The 18,915-nt window shown below is 46.9% G+C and overlaps 2 protein-coding genes and 1 long non-coding RNA gene across 3 annotated transcripts; 2 read left to right on the top strand and 1 right to left on the bottom strand.

Annotated features, from left to right (window-relative positions):
• The first annotated feature begins 2,751 nt into the window (after window positions 1-2,751).
• LOC136054583 (uncharacterized) lies at window positions 2,752-4,569 on the top strand. The gene is made up of 3 exons (XR_010622749.1): window positions 2,752-2,798; window positions 3,407-3,486; window positions 4,366-4,569. It is a non-coding gene; the product is annotated as an uncharacterized LOC136054583 (long non-coding RNA).
• A 3,255-nt stretch (window positions 4,570-7,824) lies between these two features.
• Window positions 7,825-9,282, top strand: LOC136054652 (actin-like protein 9). Its single transcript, XM_065745971.1, has 2 exons — window positions 7,825-8,757; window positions 8,980-9,282. The coding sequence occupies exons 1-2, from the start codon at window positions 7,825-7,827 to the stop codon at window positions 9,280-9,282; spliced, it is 1,236 nt and encodes a 411-aa protein (XP_065602043.1).
• A 7,858-nt stretch (window positions 9,283-17,140) lies between these two features.
• On the bottom strand, window positions 17,141-18,017 carry NFILZ (NFIL3 like basic leucine zipper). The gene has a single exon (XM_065745858.1). It carries the CDS (start codon window positions 17,999-18,001, stop codon window positions 17,141-17,143), a length of 861 nt encoding a protein of 286 aa, XP_065601930.1. The 5' UTR covers window positions 18,002-18,017.
• Window positions 18,018-18,915: the final 898 nt, after the last annotated feature.

The raw sequence follows: 18,915 nt of genomic DNA, 5'->3' as shown, positions 1-18,915 counted from the left end.
CAGCATAGTAGTCACATAGTCACCAACTCAGAAGTCAGCACATTCATAATGAATTGCTAATAAATGAGCACATTCTCTTCATCACCAATCCATCAACATACCAACCTGATAAAGCCTTCAGTAGCTTTTGCTTTTTAAATGAAGCCATAACATCGTATGCTATGATATCCCAGTCTGTTCTGTCCATGAAATATGGATCGAGATGACAGCCATCAGTCAGAGGATTGCACAGTTTAACAATAGCAGCTTGTCCAGATAAAACAAAAGGGACTACCAAGCTGGAAGCCAGATCCCATCAGCAGAAGGCATATTTGGAAAAAATAATACTGTCCCACAGCTACAGGCCCTCCTGTTGCCCTAAAGCATCTACCATGAGGTACAGAACACATTATTTAACGTGATATTTTTCTTTCAGGTAAACCAGTTATACCGTCAGAGCAACCTGCAAGACCAGTTCCTAAACTGCAGTATCACAAAACTAAGGTCTGTAATACAATTTTATTTAAGGTTTAAAAGGTTGCAACCCCCATTAGTGTCCCCAGTGGCCAAGTACCCTTATCCTTGGCAGAATTACACCTGTCCATTAACAGTTTGGTTCATGCCTTATAAGCTTCCTAGAATTCATCAGTTTGAATTCTTCCTAAGTGATGTGAACTCCGTCTCAGTCAGGATTTTTGTAAGGAATCCCCAAGTCTGAATATTTCAGTACTTACGGATTGCCATCAGCAATTTTACCACTTAAGAATGAGAACTGAAGGGTGATTCTGCGCCTTCTGCCTTCTTCCTCCCAACTTGGACTCGGCTATTTTTTGAAAGAGAGCTTTGGGCACATCTCTAGTGTCCTACTTTCACAGGAAGAGGCTTGGACAAGAGGCTCTCACACTGGCTAGCAGCTTTTTAACTCAAAACCTGTTTCTGTCCATAGGACTGGATCCATAGTGGTTGACTGCAACTGCTTCTTCCAGCAAGAGCCCGGCATCAACAGGGCTGTGGTTGAAAGGGCTTTTCAGAATGGAACTTCAAATACAACTGGGATGTGGTTGGGGAGCAGCTACCAGCTGCAAGAATTCTCAGTAGATGGTATGTATAGTTCAAATCTCAACTGCTCTGTTCCCACACAGATCAACACACTGCCACAGAATTTCCTATTTTCTGCTCTAACTCAGGGAAAAGTCTATTAATAAGCCGAATTACTGAACTGAGGAAAGAGCTGGGCCAGTTTTTTGCCCCATTCGGTCTGGTTCAGTATAATCCTTCAGTCCACAATTGCTCCTGTGACTATTCAGTGCTAAACAAGAAAAAATGAAGCGATAACTGCTTACCATAACTTCAAGCACTGAAGAATAAATAGACCTACTTTTTTCCAAATGCACATCAGAAGAACTGACTGGATTAGCACATGGCTGAAGGACTGATATTTCAAAGGGTACTTTGGGAATTTGCTGTCAGGTCCCAGGGCAATACACTTTCTATTAACATGCTAATACTTCTCCAACTAAGCCTTTTGAGCACTACTGACTGGGAGAAAAACCTTCATTTCTCTACATCAGAATTTATCCTAACTCTTTCACTTTCCAGGCTTGGAACTAGCGATTGAAGCAACAACTGACAAAACACCTCTCAAGTCTGAGAAAGACAGCTTCAGGCTAAAATTCAGAATCACCAACCTTCAATACACCCCAGAACTGCAGGACTCCAGGTCACAGTTGTACCGAGAGAGCAAAGAGAAAATTGAGAAAGAGGTAAGTTAGCAGCAATAGCTTGAAATTATTTCCCTGTCCAAATTAAAGATGTATTAAATTTACTTATTTTGCTCAATTGTTCTATTTCTTCCCATCAGCTCAATGTATTCAGAAGTAGCAGTATGAAGAACTACTTCACTGGCTGTACTGTGGAGAGCTTTGGGTATGACTTTCTTTGGAAGTGTTTCTGTTTCACCCAGAAAGAGTATTTAAGCAGAAATGGCATTAACAGCCACAGTGATGGTATTCACAACCCGTTGCCAATCGTTGTACACTTGATGACACACTAAAAACAAAAAGCTCATTCCTTCACTTGGCTTATTCAAATAAGCTAAAAAATCAAATGTGTTCAGAAATGACCATGATAACTGACTTCCCCAAGAGCTAAACCTACTTTATCTTCTCCACCACCTCCACAAACAAAAAAAGATGAGCTGATTTCTCTTAGAAATGCCTGGGATTGAGTCAATGGATGGATTTCACAGGGCTAGGGAGGTCACTGGCCCCAGAGGTGTTCAAGAAATGTAGAGACGTAGCACTGAGGGGCATGGTCAGTGGACATGGTGGGATGGGTTGAGGTTGGACTGGGTGATCTTAGAGGCCTTTTCCAACCTTAATGAGTGCCTTTGATCTAGCTGAAGCTACAAAAACAGATCCATGTTAATAAAACATTACTTGGCTATCTGCTTCTTTCTTCTCATCCTCCAACAACAGTTCTGGTTTTCATTCTCCAGGCCTGTGCAGGGGAAACCTTACACAAGCATCGCCTCTGTCTGCAAATTCACACATGACCCCTTCTCAAGGACTTTAAAAAAGCAAGAGGTGTATGAGGAGCTGCAGCGTTTGACAGATGAGTTCACCAAGCTGGGCCCCACCTATGAGCTGGATAAGCAGAGTTTGGTGGTTGAAGGCAAGTGTTCCCAAGATGACTTTGCAAGAACTTTTGTTACTTTTGTTTTTGTCACTTCTGTAGTGCTCTGTTTCTCAACTGTCCCACCCTTTCTTCTCCAGGTTACTCTTCACTCACAACAGCAGAAGAGGAGTCCAAAATATCTGGCAAGTGTTTTGCTTTTTGGTTTGTTTGTTTGTTCTAAGACTGATTCACCCTAAAGCCACCAAACACTTGAGCTTACAGTAAATTAGTATCACTTACTTTGAATGGAGTAGCGACCTGTGGAAAAGCCCAGAAACCCAGGAATCTTGGCACAAAGAACACTGTTGTGAGTGCAACTTCAGTACTAACAGTAAAAAGGAAAAAGAAGTACTCAGAAAAGTTGTTTTTCCTTTCACCATCAACAGCTAACTACAGTCAGTTTTGCTGGCACTGAGCCTTGCACTCAACTTAGTTTCCCATGAGTCAACTTTGTCTCTCTGAACACCCCTGAAACCACCTGAGGGTTCTATTGCTCCCTGAGTTGTATTGGAAGTTACACCTCCTTGGGCCCTAATTCCATTTGATCTGGGTTTTTGTACATCCTTTCCATTCTTCACACCACCAAGGCATGCTTGCCCTGTGACCAAGGAAGGCCAGATGCAGTCTTCCAGTGATTTTGCCTCACTTATCTGCTGTAAATCTGCACTGTCCCAGGACAACAATTCTCCCTGCCCAAGGTAAAACAGCTCAGAGTCCAAAAAATTGATGTGCTCTTATTTTGCCTCTGCAGAGCTTCAGTTCTGGGCAATAATCCTCATCTGCATTTTTGCCCTGCTTGGGTTCATTCTCCTCCTGTTGTTATGCTTCCTGGTAAGTGTCCCTTTTGCTCTCCTACCTTGCTTCTGGCTATAGCAGAGCCCAGTGGTCTGAGTTGCTGAAGGAGGGACCATCAGACAGCCACAGGAAGCATGGTGGGAGCAGTACCCCAACATATACAGTCACAGCAAATCCCATGCCAAATCCTCCTCCAGTTACTGCCTGGTTTCTCAGACTTTTGCACAGGAGTTTGGGGAAGGATATTTATAGCTTGCTAAACACATTTCTAGGGATGGAAGCAGTAGATCACAAATGAGATCCAGAGTCTTTTGCAGAAAAAATAAAAATTAAAATTAAAAAAAACAAGTGCAAGCAGGTTGAATAGAGGATCTCCTGCAACACTCCAACTTCAACCCTGTTCAGAATAATCAAGTTACTGATAAAGGAATATAGAAAAAATGTTCTTATTACCTCCAGGTTATCAGATCCAGGATTTTGTTCTCAGTGCTCTTAACACAGTCTGTAGCAGCACTGCAGGACTGTATTACAGCTGCATCCCTTTGGAAACTGCAGAGCAGATCCAGTCCTTTTTTGATCATTGGCCCTTAATGGGAGACTATCTTAATAGTGCAGTTCCACCAGCAGCTGTGTTTACTTTGTTAAATCTGCAGAAACATGCTTTCATGTCCTTAGAGTTTCAGGAGTAAAAATCAAACAGCAAGATTGAGAAGAGGAAAAAGCTCAGATGTAAAACAGGGCTATGTGGGTTTCTGCCTGTGCAGCCTTGGAAAGTAGCACCTTCACCAAATCCCTCCACCTGTCAGAAAGAGGACATCTCCTGCAGTGTGGTTTGGGGCTGTTCAGTGAAATTTGCCATTTGGAAACTTTTTTTTTTTTTTTTTTTTGCCATTAACATTATTCCTTTCTTTCCAGATTGTCTTTTGCCTAAGAAGAAAGTCAAATCTGTACCAGGTTCAACAGGGCAGGTATGGCATGTTCTTCCCACATCTGGGCACAAAAGTCCATTGACGGAATAGATGAAGTATTGTCTTCAGAGACCTGTTCATCCATTCATGAAGGAAAAACGTTTACGAGTACTAGAAAAATGTTTCTTTAATAAATTATGTTTAGCGTTTTTTCTCGCCTTTGGGGTAAATTTTTGCACTATTACCACAGCTATTTTCATACTGTGGGAAACTGCTGACAACACAGTTTCATCCCAAGGCAGAAAATGCATCTGTCCCACCAAGATGTCTGATTGAGGGCCTGATGTTGCTTTTATGGAGACTGGGACTTCTGCCCCTCCAAGCATGGCAGTGCCTATAATCTCAATTTGCTGCAGAGCACAGGGGGAGGTGCTGCTGATCTCTAGGTAATTATTTGATGCTATCATTAGACTCGGTGCTGAAAGTGAAAGCAGTAGTTAATGAAACCACGATTAGTCATTAATTCTTCCACTGCAGGAAACGTTTCCATACAAACTGCCTTTTGACTTTCAAAGCAAAACTCCTCAGGGCAGGTTGGACCGGTTCACCTCCCAGGTCAGGTTCCTCAGTGCCGAGCCAAGACTGAGGAATAGAAACCTTTCTGCTTGATCAAACAAAGGTTTTCAAGCACCCAGGATTATGTCAGCATCACCAGCTTAAAAGCTTTCCACAGCAGCTTGTGAAAGACTTTGCAGGTTTCCGTGCCACCCACGTGTGACAGTGGCCACAATAGAGATGCTGTGAGCAAAAGACTTTCCAGCTTCTACTTTGAAGGCTCTATCCTACGTCTTCCCCACATTCCGTGTCCCCGCTGTGCCTCAGCATCCTGCTCCCTCTCACCCAAAGAGATACAAAGGATGCAAACTGTGGGACAGCACAGTGTTTTCTTTTTATAACACTTCCCACAGAGCAGAGCTGCTGCAGTGCTGTGAGATGTGCCACCTCCTGCTCCTCTCCCAGGGCTGTGCTGAGACCAGGAGAGCCTGGCACGTACCTTAGGGAACACAGCAGTTGCCCTTGTACTGGGGCCAGCTGCCCTGTGCAGTCCTTGGGACGAAACCTAGTGTTGTCCCCATGGAGTTCCTGGCAGCACCCTGGGTCGGGTACAGACCTGAGAGCACCAGAGCAAACTTTCCTGTATCACAGCAAGTTGCAAACAGCTGATCTAATTCAGAAAATCTTTAATTTAGATGCAGTACTCAAACCTGTCTGACCTATTTGAGAGCACTCCAAAGAGCCAGGAAACCATCCCAGCAATACCACACTACCCCATTTCTTAAGGTATTGCTGCAGACACGTCCTTCTCTGCAGAAACGGCCACTGCCATACATGTCAAGCATTCCCTTCTCCCTGGCTCAGCCACCAGTGCTCCCTGGCAGATGAGGACATGCCTCATGCATCCAACCCCACAAACTTTTGAAACCATAGGCAGAGCATCCAAACCTGGTCCTGCCAGCTGGTTTCCTGTGCCCAGTCCCTAAAAGCTATGATGCAGTTAACAAAGCTGAAATACACTCAAGGAGCACCAAGGCAGCTGAGAGGGGACAGGGAAGCAGAGAGAGCAGTAGCAGTTCAAGTGTGCCATGGGGCACTTGACACGTGGGGCACCCACAAGCACTTCTGTGGGCCTGCTGCCCAGGAGGAAGGGACCAGCACATACCATGGCACTGCTGAGCATCCCTGCACAGAGTCGCAGTGCACTCCCTGTTTTGCTTGGATCTGTGCCCGCATTTGCTATGGAGCTGCAGTTCACAACCAGAGCCCACGGCAGCTCACGGTGACGCAGGTGGCCCAGCCCTGGCCATGACCTGGCCCCAGGCACTGCCGACTTCCCAGAACCGAGCACCACCCTTCCCTGTGGTGGGGATTAGTGGGCAGGGACTCGGCTGGGGTCAGGGCCCCAGCTGAGCTGTGCCATGGGCCAGCCTTAGCTCCTTTCCTCCCAGCACCATCTTTGCCCCCTACTGTCCCATTCCTGCACTGTATGAACACCAGTCATCTGCATTTCTGTCCTTGTAAATACAAAGACATCTTCAGATGACCTGTCCTAACTCCAAGGAAGACCCACATCCTCTCTTCCCATACTACATTTCCATCCAAACCTCACCAACACTGCCCTGGTAAATGCTGCTCAATAACAGACAGTTTGTTAGCCTCTTTTTCAGCTCTTTTAACATTTGATACTGAACACTGCAAATAAGCCTGAACTGCAGTCATAGAAGATTCACCTGCTTCTCATTGTTCCTCCCAGCAACTCTTCTTCACTTGGGCTCTCAGATAGGAAAATGCTCTGCTGGTTTTGGGAATAGTTTTGGGAAAGGCATTTGGGCATCACCCAGGCTCCATTCTAATCTCCCATTTCCAGCACAGCTCATGCAATGTTCCCATTCCCCTTTGTCCTCAGTGGGGGCAAGAACTCATTTCCCCCAATCTGCCCTAGCCACTGCTGGATCCAGAACACACACACTGCACACAGGCAGCACCCAACTCCAGGTTGCTGCTGAGATTTATAACCTCCTGGCATTGCAGCTCACCCCCCTCATTGCTTCATCATTAATTGTCCCTCATCATCCTTTTTCCCACCCTTCTCTATAAGACTCCATGAGCCTCCATAAGCTTGATGCAGACAGGAACATGCAAAATACTGGCACCAACAGCATTGAATGGAGTTTTTCCAACCTTTCTACAAAGAAGCAAAACCACACTTCCCTCTGAGCCACAGCTGGGTTTGGTTCCTCTTTGCTCCACAAGGTCCACCTGCTCCTGTCCAGTAAAACCCAGCAGCTTTAGGGGGCAGCAAGAGAAAGAAAATGGGTAAACCATTCTCACATTGCAGTTTGCCCTGTGCAGAAGCACAAGGAGGAGTATTGATGCAATGCAACGTTTCATCAGCCCTTGTGCCCGCAGTGCAGCACTGCACGTGGCAGTGCTAGGAGCACCAGGCAGCGTTCTGCAAGCACTGAGCCCAGCAGGAAGCACTGGGCTGTTTTCCTTCGGTATTCATAAGCACAAAGACACATGGATCTGTTTTCCTTCTGCGTGTGTAACCACAAAGACACTGCTCTGGTCATATTGTACCGTGAGGGATGCCTCCAGGCACTGGTTTCTGTCCAAGCAGCACTACAAGATTCAACAAAACAAGCCCAAGAGCAGACCATAATTCCTCCCCATGACATACATACTGGTGTGAGCTGGCAATGAGCACCATTCTCATTTCCCCCCCCCCTCTTCTGCCGAAAAGTAGCCAATACCATCAGATGGCAAGCGTGGCATTATCCCCTGCTACCACAGCTCTCCCCAGCTGATGTCACAATTCCCTCCAGCATGTCACAAGTGGACACGTTCTGCCCAAACCCACTCACAGGTATTCACTGCCCCTGTTCCATTTCCTGGGCAGCCTTGAGAAATGGAAAGTCCACATGAAGTGGGGTCTTCCCATGATGGGGACTCTCTAAAGACAGGGACCTACTCCCCAGTCTTTATGTTCCCTGAATGCCGCCCAGATGAGCTGGAGCTGAGTTCTGTCAGCAGCTCCTCCTTCAGCGAGCACTTAGAGCTGAGCTCAGGCCCAGTTGTAATTGATATGGGCACAAGAAGCTGCAGAGCAGGGTTTTCTGGACACCATTCCCCCAGCACTGAAGTCAGCACCTTGGTGGGCTACCAGATGGGCTCAGAAGAAGCTAGGCCTGAGGTGCTTATTGGTGAGGAGGCCTTGCTGTACCCTGACAGTGCAGTCATGGAGGTGATGCACAATGGCCTCATCATCAACTGGGAGGCAGCTGAAAGCCTATGGAAGCATCTCCTCGAGCGTGAGCTCCAGGTGAACCCTGAGGACCACCCATTGCTCCTCACAGAACCACCATTCAGCCCCACCTGCAGCCGGGAGATCATCGCTGAGATCGCCTTCGAGGTGCTGGGCACTCCGGGTCTCTTTGTGGCCCCTCAGTCAATCCTCTCAGTTTACACACATGGCAAGATCAGTGCTTTGGTGCTGGACATGGGCCACACAGCCACCCGGGCTGTGCCAGTGCTGGAGGGCAAGAGCATAGCATACAGCTCCAAGCAGACAGATGTGGCAGGATGGTGCCTTACATGGTACCTTTCAACTCTCCTGAAGGACATGGGGCACACATTCAGTGAGGGGATGGTGGAGGGCATCAAATGCACATGCTGCTACGTCACTACAGACTTCCAAAGCCACCCCCCACCCAGCTCCCACACTATGGATATTTTCCTGCCAGATGGGATGACCCTCACCCTCAGCAAGGAATGCTTCCAGTGCCCAGAGGCTCTTTTCAACCCTCTACCCAACTGGGGAGATTCTTTCGTGAGCATCCAGGTAGGATATTAGGAAGAATTTGTTCTCAGAAAGTACAGTCTGAGTAGTACTGGCATCATCTGCCCCAGGGAGGGGGAGGAGTCACCATCCCTGGGGGTGTTTAAAGAAAGGTAGATATAGCACTTCAGGGTATGGTTTAGTGAGCAATACTGGTGATAGGAGGACAGTTGGACTGGATGATCTGAGAGATCTTTTCCCAACCTTTATGATTCTGTAATCCAGGAGACAGTGCAGAAGAGCCTGGAGCAGCTCCCGAAGGAAATCATGCCCACCATGTGTGCCAATATCCTTCTGTGTGGGGGTTCCTCACTCTTCAAGGGGCTGGAGAAGAGGCTGTGCCATGAGCTCCAGAGCCACCTGCCATCCGGCACCATGGTGGAGGTGGTGGCTTCAGATCTGCGGCAGCACGCAGCATGGACAGGCGGCTCCATCCTTGCCTCACTCTACAACTTCCAGTCATGCTGGATCCGCCCAGATGAGTACTACGAGGTCGGGCCATGCATTGTCCACCGAAAGTGCTTCTGAGATGATGCTGCCAAGCAGTAATAAATAATTTTATACCACCTGAGCATGGTCATCTTCCAGCCTCAGTGTTTCAGCTGAGGGCTGTTAGGGTAAAAAGCACAGACTCAGCTGAAGATGCTCTCACCCTTGTTCTCTTGTAGGGTGAAATCTGCCCCCTGCACACTTTTATAGGGCTGAAGGTTACAAGTCACAGCTGCAGCTTCTTCTCCATCACCACCAGCTGGGAGCCAGGAGTAGCCCCTTAGGCAGGGCTGGGGGTGCTGCTCCATTCCTCATGGCTTTGTCCTAGTCCTTGCCCCCAGCTGTGGACACCAATCCTGCAGTGAGGATCAGAAGCCACAGAAAAGACCACAAATACTTCTCAGCTCAGCATCATACCTTCCCTCAGGTAGCCCCTGAGAGAAATCAAACCAAATTTACCTAAATTGCATGAAACTCCTCAGATTTTTGGAAGCTGACATAGGATCTGGTGCCAGCTTTTGAGCTGGTGATAATTTTTTATTGCCCCAGGTCCTGGAACATACCCAATCTGATCTTATTGCTATGCTGTGGCTCTCTGGGGCTGTATGGAGCCTGCATGGAGCTGTGGGAGGGATGTGGGATGCTACAGGAGGAACGCTGCAATGATGCTGCAAAGATGCTGCAATGATGCAGGAGGGATGCTGCAGGAACACAGTGAGGATGGCTCAGGGATACTGCAGGCAAACACTGGGGACACAGGATCTTGCAGGGCACTTTCCCACGGCTCTCTGACAAGCAAAGAATATTTGCTCTCAAGTTGACTCAAACTAACTACTTCATTTCCCCTGAAACTTTCCGGAGAAAACAAGTTCTTATCTCACTAGAAACCCAGGCCACAAATGCCAGGTGCCTGGGAGGAGCAAGCTGCTCCTGCGAGCTGACAGCGGCACTCCTGCCCCAGCAGGGACAGGCTTCAGGATGGGGCTGAACCCACAGGCACCGTGTGTGCATTGTTAGCCCTGTGCAGCTGCAAACTCCACACCCATGTGCTGTGGGGCAGAGCACTGCAGATTTGTTCCCTGTGAGCTGAAAGGGGAAACACTGAGCACCCCAGCATCAGCTAAATGCCAAACTTCTGATTTTCTGCGTGTAACTTTTTCTGCTAAAGGCTTAAAAGAGGGGCAGGACTCTGACTCTCCTGTTAGCTGTACCTTGAGCACAGCCCTCAGAGTGGAGGTGACCGTTGCACACACATGGCACCTGGATGGTGCCAGCAGCCTCTGATCATCCATTTGGTGACCTTAAGTGAATATGCGGCAAATGAGCCCCACAGATCCCCATACACCTTTAGCAGGGTGTGAACTTTCCCCCCCCAGCCATATGCCTCAGTGAGGTGAGAGACCTGAGGTGTACAAGAACATAATGGTAAGATTCTGAGGTTAGTCAAAATGTTGCAGTAAATTAGTGGAAAGTATTTTTCTGCCGTAATCTTCCTTCTGATGCAGCGCCCAAGTTTTTCTACTGTATTAAAGAAAGGCACTGAGCGTGGGAGGTGTGAACTAATGCTACCACACTGGGAAGGTGGTGACAACCCAAGTTCTTGAAAGGATGTTCATCAGACTCCCTGTTTTACATGGGTGTGAACAAGTAAAATGGAAAAAAAGGGAGATTATTGGTCTTTTAGAAAGAAAAACAAACCAAATAGCTGCCAGACAACCTTGTCAGCAACTGCCATTTAAGAGCAGACATTTGCTCATCTCTGCCAGGGGCAAGCGTTAACCTTTACACATGGCCTTTGCTTTCTGTTCCCTTTCACTCTGTGTTCCCTCAGCCCCACTATAGAGCCCTGGCCATCACTTGCTGCTGCATTGCAGTGCTGCAGTGGTGGGAACATTCCCAAGCAGCAAAACCTCCTTGTGAGTTGCACACAGGGCTGCCTCATGCATGGGATGGATTTTCCCAGATGCTGGAGGTGATGCAGTGTCCTCACGTAGCCCAAAGCATCTCAGGCTCATCGATGGGCTGAAGGAGCACCTCGTGCTGCAGCTGGCTCTAACATCCGCCAAATCACATCCTCATCCTTCATCTGTGCTCTCCGTGTTTGGAGGTCAGGGGAAATGAGTGTGCTCAGAGGGCTGAGCTGTGCTGTGCTCATCTGGGGCACAGAGAGAGCTCTGGGACTTCACCAGCACTTCCCAAGGGAGGTAATGGGTAGAGGGGACTGGGACAGCCCCATACAGACCCCGTGACTTCAGGCACTGCCTCCACCCATGATACTCTGGTGATGCCCTGGCAGTAATGCTCTCTAAGCCCTCTTCTTTAGGAGATGAAGGTTATTACAGACCTAAATGACTTAAACCATACATCATAATGTATCTGCTTTTCTTAGCCCTTAAAAGGACAAAGCATTAACATTTTCACTCCAAATCCAGCTCTGGGTGACCAAGAAGTCACACCTAGATTGCTGCATCAGCACCATTTGGCATAGGAAATAGAGTGAGATCAATAAGAACTTTTACACTTCGATCTACTGACCCCTTCCATAGGAGTGACTTCCAGCAGCCAGTGTAACCACTTCCATGCTTTGTGAGTCACCAACAAATATTTAGGGTTTGTAGATGTGAAAACCAAACACAAGTGCTAAACTTTACAGGGCTCCCCCTCTGCACGGGTAGCACTCACCTCTCACCATGGGTGCAAAAGGCAGTGCAGTAGCAAAACCTTATGGTCTGACATCCAAACAGCTGAGAGCTGTAGGACCAAAGCAGCCCTTGGATCATTGCAGAATGAAGCAGAAATAGAGACAACAGAACTGCCAGGGCTCTGGGCAGTGGGGCTGGATATAACCAGTGGTGCTGGGAGCACAGCCCTGGGAGCCAAATCCTGAGAGTTTAAGACAAAACTTGAATTTAGTCACAGGTCTGGGCTAATGGTCATTTATCCATCCCCAGCACTTCAACAGCACAACTGTTAAGACTAAAATAAATAGAAATAGAGTCAGTCAAACTTTATTCATCCTTGAGTGTTGCTGTTTGAGTAGTTTGTTTCTTTGAGGTTGAGGAGTTGTCAAACCTCCCCAGTTCTCTCTGATGTTTTAACACACTTATCAAGTATGAGTAAAGCTATGTACGAGAAATGAAAGATTGTGGTCTTCAGAAGAACTGGCATCAAAAAGGTAGCCCAAAGATGAATAGCTTAGTGTATTCACACTTCTTCAGTTGGTTTTATTACACTGTATTTTCAGGGTAATATATGGGTTATACTTTCTTTTTCTCTTTTTTCTTCTTTTCCTGCCTATTTGATTACACATTTGAAAGACTGCAGCGCTGATAAGAGAAAGATAGGAGCTGGGAGTGGCATAGACACAGATTCCCTGCACACTCAAGATGCCTCTTTAATTATCATTTCATCTTGGCAGTACTGCACACAAACAAGGACATTTGGTGGCACTGGGAAGCTGCACGGCAGCTCCTCAAGTGGAAAAAAGGGAGCTAAATCCCATCACTGTTTTATCCCTGTCCTGTCTTCAGGGTCAGATCCACTTTTCGTGAGGGCATCTAGATATGAGCATAAGGACAACTCCTATTTGGGGTAGGCATTTCAGGAGGAAAAAAAGAGATGCAGTCCAGGCAGTTCAGAGCACAGCCCACGGCTCAATTTAGAAGCAGCTTTTGTGTGCCTGTTAGGGCCAGCAAGAAACAAGGGACAGAAACACTGTGGTCACTGAAATCTATCCCCACACAATCCCTCTGAATAGGAAACAATAAAACCCAGTGTCCAGAACCAAAAACTCACCACAAGCGTGAGAGAATCCTTAGGAAGGCGCTGAAGTGGCATTGCATCCAAACACCATCATTTCCAAGCATCCTCACCCTCCAAACAGCCAACAAGCACTGAACCTACCCCTGACCAGCAGTTACAAAGACACTGAGCCCTCTGTAATCCTTGGGACTGCAAATCACCTGTAACTGGAGCTACTGCTACCAGTACTGCCAAGCTCACCTAGCATTGCAGATGGTGGAAATGCCTGACAGCCACACATCCATCATTTTCTTTCCCCTATAAGGACTCACTCTCTAATTTAGAAATTAACATCTAGGACTGACACGGGACTAAGTCAGAAGAATCCTTTTGGATGAGGTCAGGGCTGGGATTGAAGAATGGGAGATGGAAAATGGAGTTTACATTTGAGTATGAACTGCCCATGGCAGGGGTCATGGTGCAGGGAAGCGAGCAGTTCATTCTGCAGATGGCTAATGCTGATAGTTTTGTATGTTTTCACATTTTCCTTTCTGATTATTTTATAATAACAGAAACATGGCCAAAATTAAATTTAAAATATATTATTGAAACGGTGTGCCTGTACAGGTACACTCAGAGCTATACAGCGTGCCAGGCAGTGATGCATTCTGAATGCTGAGCTTGTTTCCAGAAGTCATTGCTAACATTAATGAATCATTACCTCAGTAATGATTCAGTTTTTGTCCTCAGCTAAAGGTCATCATTAACTCATGCTCGTAAGGGAAAGCTTTGTAATCATCAGTCCATCTACCCCTGTAAAAGTGTGAAAAATGTTGCCTGAAATACATGGCGACAGGTCCTACACCTCCCTCAGAAAAGCCAGAATAGATTTTTGAAGAGGTATGGCAAGTTCATGGGGCTGTGATCTGTTATGGCAGGTGGACAGACCCTGCAAAAAACACACTAATTCTTTTCTTTTGCTGCCCAAACACAATTTTAAAATCAGGATCCAAGCCCAGTTTTAGACATAAGGCCTCTCTGTGATTTCCAACTCTGGTTTCCAGAGCTTTGTAATTTAGAGATTTTGACTCAGCTCCAGAGTTTCTGTTGTGGAACTGAATCAGGTGAATCCTGGTGCACAGAGCTGGGGGCAGCAAATGGGTGCTCTGCCTCCTTCCTACACACCCAAAGTCTGGAAAACCTGAAATATTTCCCTCACCTGCACTTTGGGCAGATGCAATGCTGCTTTCTTTTGTAAATCTCATCTCTGTGTTTATCCAGCTTGAAAACTACATGAAATTACCTTGTATCAAAGCCTGGTTAATGAATTAATTTCTATGCTGGAGCAAAAGCGGAATAGACCAGCTCCATTCCAGGCAAGCCCTGCAGCTTTCATTATCCGAAACAATTAGTACAATAGTGGCTCTTCTTTGAAGACATTGTCAAATGTGCAGTTTGGGGATGGGGTAAATGACGGAGAGGGCTGGATCTCCTCGGGTACCAGCAGGACAAGGCAGCAAAGGAGAAATGGAGGGAGTGGGATGTCCTCTCCTCCTGCAGCCCCAGAGAGGAGAAGCAGCAAATCCTGGAGAGGAGAAGCAGTGGAGAAGGGGCTGCAAGCAGCAGGGGAAAGTGGCTGAATGGAAATGGATGTGAGGTGGTTGGAGCCGCACAGGAGCAGGAGGAGATGGTTTCCTCTAGCCAAGTAATGCCGAAGCCACTTCTTACCGTGGGCTCTTCTGAGGGGAAGGGAGGATGGGGGGATAGTACAGGAAATCAACACACTTGTGGTTTCTTTTAATCTGCGAGTGTCACTGTGTCAAGTTTTGCACCTGAAGAGCAGTTGCAGCGCTCTGGTTTCCCCCCCATGCCAGAAGGTACTGCAGCACTGCGTTCACTGTGCTGCAGCCGGCGCTGGGACTCTGACCTCAGCAGCTGAAGGTGAGGAGACCTGAGCTCCTTGCACTGACCAGAGCATAAAAAGCTCACTGGGCTGATGCTGACCAGATACTGAGCTGTGCCAGTACTGCTAGCAGCACATCAGCAGTGCATCAGTTAACAGGAGTCCAAGTGGAGAGCTGTGGGCTCTGCTGCAAGCATGCAGCTAAGGACAGAAGAAGGGTAGAGGGATCGTAAAGGTATGTGCCCCACAGCATGATTGATCCCTGCCATCCATCACAGCTACTTGTGCTCCTTCTGTGCAGGACTTTTCTCTGGGGATATCTGTCCTGCTAGCTGTTACCAGAGGGGAGAGCTCCCCAGCAGACTGGCCAATACACTTTACACCTCTTCTTGAAACAGTTTTATTAGGCAAAATGTGCTGATACACGTCTGCAATCTGGATTCCACTGCATACGTTTAATATTTCAGACAGTTGGGGTTGACAGGTACTTCTGGCTCCATCTGATCCATCCCTTGCTCCAGCAGGGACACCCGCAGCAGGGTTCCCAGGGCCATGTCCAGGTGGCTTTTGGAGCTCTCCAAAGGAGACACCACAGCCCCCTTGGACAACCCATTGCTGTGGAACCTGCACAGAAGTGCTTCCTGATGCTCAGAAAGAAATTTTGTGTTCCAACTGAAAAGATTTTGGCTGCCTTTGCACCCTTCTCTCAGTGACAGGACAAGAGGTAGTGTCTTTAAGCTGCACCAGGTCTGCTCAGATATTAGGGAAAACTTATTCTCAGGAAGAGTGGAGATGCATTGGCAAAGGCTGTCGGGGAAGTGGTGGAGTTACCATCCCTGGAGGTGTTTGAGAACCACAGAGATGTGGCAAAGAGGGCCATGGCCAACGGGCATGGGGGGGTGGGTTGGAGTTGGGGATCTGAGAGGTCTTTTCCAAACTTGATGGTTCCATGATTCTATGATGTTTCATTTAGAAACACTGATTAGATTGCCCCCACTGATTCCCTTCTTCTCCAGGCTGAACACTCCCAGCTCTGCCAGTCCCTCCCAACAATAAGGGCCCTCATTTCTGAGCCAATGTGTGGGATTTTTACACCCCATTTCAGGTATCATTGTTTTTCCTTTTACACTCTTCTTATGGATGCATTTATTCCGTTGCTATAAAATGTTTTCTAGAAAAAATGCTTGGCAGTTTTCCTTGTTCCACAGACATTTTAGTGAGAACAGTGTGCCATGCAGCGGTTTTATTTTGTAACAAATTAATTTCAAAGTGAGAAAATGGATCAGCCAACTCAGTTAAAGTTAAGAGAATATTTTGTAAAAGCAATTTTCCAATACAGAAGTATCATTTTTGAAAATGCCTTATTTACAAAGAAAGAAGATGAAGATATGTTCCACATTTCAGTAAAGAAAAAAAAATATATATAATATTATCCTCCAAAATAACTGTTATGAAGATAAATGGAAATAAATGTATCTTCTGAAACACAGACTCTTGTCAAAGAGAATAAGCGTTCATTCCCTCTGAAGATAAATTATGACAAAGCGAGAATAAAATGGACCGGGTTCTGCTCTCAGTTCATTCCAGTGTGAATCCTCTGCCTTCCTATTGCTATTCCTATTTCTTGCACAAGACAGCTGGAGGGTGTAAAACTCTTTCCATCCACAATTTCCAAGTGTTAAACAATTAGATTTTCAGCCCTGTTTGTGAAGATGGAAGTGATGACAAAGCAAAGGGAATTAAAATGATGGTCACACCCAGCAGCTGTGGAGCCACTATTGTGTTCCATGGTGTGGACACCACCTCCACTGTCTTTGCCTCTTCCTGCCCCTTGTCCCTTCATACTTCAAGGCTGATGGGATTCTGGGCAGCCTGATCTGGTGGGGAGGCACCCAGCCCACAGCTGGCTTTTGGAACTACATGATCTTTAAGGTCCCTTTCAACCCATTATATGATTCTATGACGTTCTCCTTTGAATGGAGAGCAGAGCAACCAGGTGAAACTGAGGCTTACCAGCAGCCATGGGGTTTGGCAGGTCCCTCACAGCAAGATTAACATCATGGCCAGCTGAAGTTGTGCCGATGCAACCCAACCCTACAACTTCTCTCAGCATTTATGCAAAAGAGAGAATATTACTCCCCTCTTTAAAGACATTTCCGTCCCACCCCTCCTTCCAAACCCTTCATGTCATTGAAATGTATTGTGTCTGCTCCCAGAGAGACTGTCTCTCTGCTCCCACAGTGGGATCCATGATCACTGTCCACCAAGGGCTTTGGTCTTAATCCGGAGTTTGTGAGGCAGAGCTGAAGAGCTTCGGCCCTTTGGATGATCTTCTGAAGGTGAGGGCAAGCTACATGGAGGTGAAGTTTTGGGCACTTGCTGCTCATCATCTTCATCTGAGACAGCTGTGGTGCTCTCCTTGCTCGCCTCTGCCAGATCAGGACAAGGGGATGGGAAGCAGGCATCACCTGAGAAAGGCAAATGGAATGCATATCTGTCTGGGCAGTGGTAATTGAGGAAAGGAGAGCAAACTGTGGATCTGAAGGCTGAATCAAGCCTCTTTGGTTGGTGGAGGCCAGGTGTGTCCATAGGACCTGGCTTTGAGTCACAGCTGAGGAAGTTTCTAGATGGATTAAAGGTTTTGCATGAGAAGTCAGCCGGCTCCAGCACCTTTGGCACAAAGCTCTTCATGAAGAGGTGGGAATCCCCAGCAAAGGGTTCTGCTTCAGGAGAGATGGCTTTGTGCCCTCGGAAATAAATCCCCAGGAAGTCCTGCAGGGAGCGGCCCTGGTGGGTACTGGCATTGGGGCTGATGAGCCCGAAGCGCAGTTTGAGTGCCAACAGCTCCGTCCTGAGGATGGCATTCTCCTCACTGAGAGCAGCCAGCTGGCTCTCCATGGCGAAGTCATTGAGGCGTCTCTTCTCCCGTGAGCGCTTGGCCGCCTCGTTGTTCTTGCGTCTCTTCTCCCAGTACATGTTGTCCTTCTTCTCATCTGGCATGAACTCCCTCTTGCGCCGGGAGGGTCCGCTTACTCTGCTGTGCAAGAACTTTGCATTGCTGTGATGAAGTGTGAGGTCGCCAATGACGCTCGGCGGTGCCATGAAGTTATCCATGGTTGTTGACACAGGACAATTCTGACAGAATTGAAACATAAAACTGTTATCACTGAAGTTGCTGTTAACCATTAGGCTAACAAACAATATTAAAAAAAATGTTAATATAGCCATGTGATTTTTTTTCCTTTTTTTTTTTGTGCCAGAAACACAGTTAACAAATCCAAGTCCTCAAATCTCGATGTTCTCTCAAAGACCAAATAGAACCATACAGTCACAGAACCATTTGAGTTGGAAGGGAACTGATAAGGCGATGTGGTCTCACTCCCTGCAATGATTAGGGATTTGATTTAGTAGTAGTTGGGTAGGGATAGTGATAGGAGGATGGTTGGACTAGATGATCTTGTAGGTCCTTTCCAACCTTATGAACCTATGAACCTATGAACATGGACACATAAAGCTCCATCGGGGTGCTCAAATTTCATCCCCTGATCTTGGATGTCTCCACAGAGTACCCAAAAGATGACTGAGAAGAGTTAAAAGGAAGACATTCTACCAACCCTGTGCACAATCACAAGCTCTCTGCCTGACTTAAATCAGGATAACAAAAGTTGCTCTCGCATACTGTTTATCGCCCACTGATCTCAGACTGCCTTGCATAGGAGATAAGTCTCATTGCCTCTGTTTCTCAGATAAAGAAGGCAAAGGGAGGAGAACTGATTTAACTTAGTCACATACCTTAGCAGCTAAAATAGGATTACAGTTCAAACACATCTACTCAGTCCCGGATTCTCCTAAAAATCACTGGTCTTACTTTATAAAGCTGAATTTGATGACGTTTGTTATTTTGGTAGGACAACCACAAAGAGTTATCACCACACATCTCCCTCTAAGCTGCAAGCTTCCTGTAGCATGTGGATCCTCCAGGAAATCAAATGGGCTGTGCTGATCAAGTGGGGAAGTCTAGAAGAAAG

This window comes from Cyrtonyx montezumae, unplaced genomic scaffold, assembly GCF_038088225.1.
Source record: "Cyrtonyx montezumae isolate F1298 unplaced genomic scaffold, pur_monq_1.0 scaffold_39, whole genome shotgun sequence".
In the NCBI taxonomy this organism is placed as follows: domain Eukaryota; kingdom Metazoa; phylum Chordata; class Aves; order Galliformes; family Odontophoridae; genus Cyrtonyx; species Cyrtonyx montezumae.
This window is presented reverse-complemented; position numbering and strand designations above follow the sequence as displayed.

What these genes read in the sequence shown, in the direction of transcription:
- LOC136054652 (XM_065745971.1), top strand. Translation starts at nt 7,825, where the DNA reads ATGGAAAGTCCACATGAAGTGGGGTCTTCCCATGATGGGGACTCTCTA. An exon ending in ATTCTTTCGTGAGCATCCAG is followed by an intron (nt 8,758 to 8,979) that starts GTAGGATATTAG and finishes TCTGTAATCCAG; the next exon opens with GAGACAGTGCAGAAGAGCCT.
- NFILZ (XM_065745858.1), bottom strand. Translation starts at nt 18,001, where the DNA reads ATGGATAACTTCATGGCACCGCCGAGCGTCATTGGCGACCTCACACTT.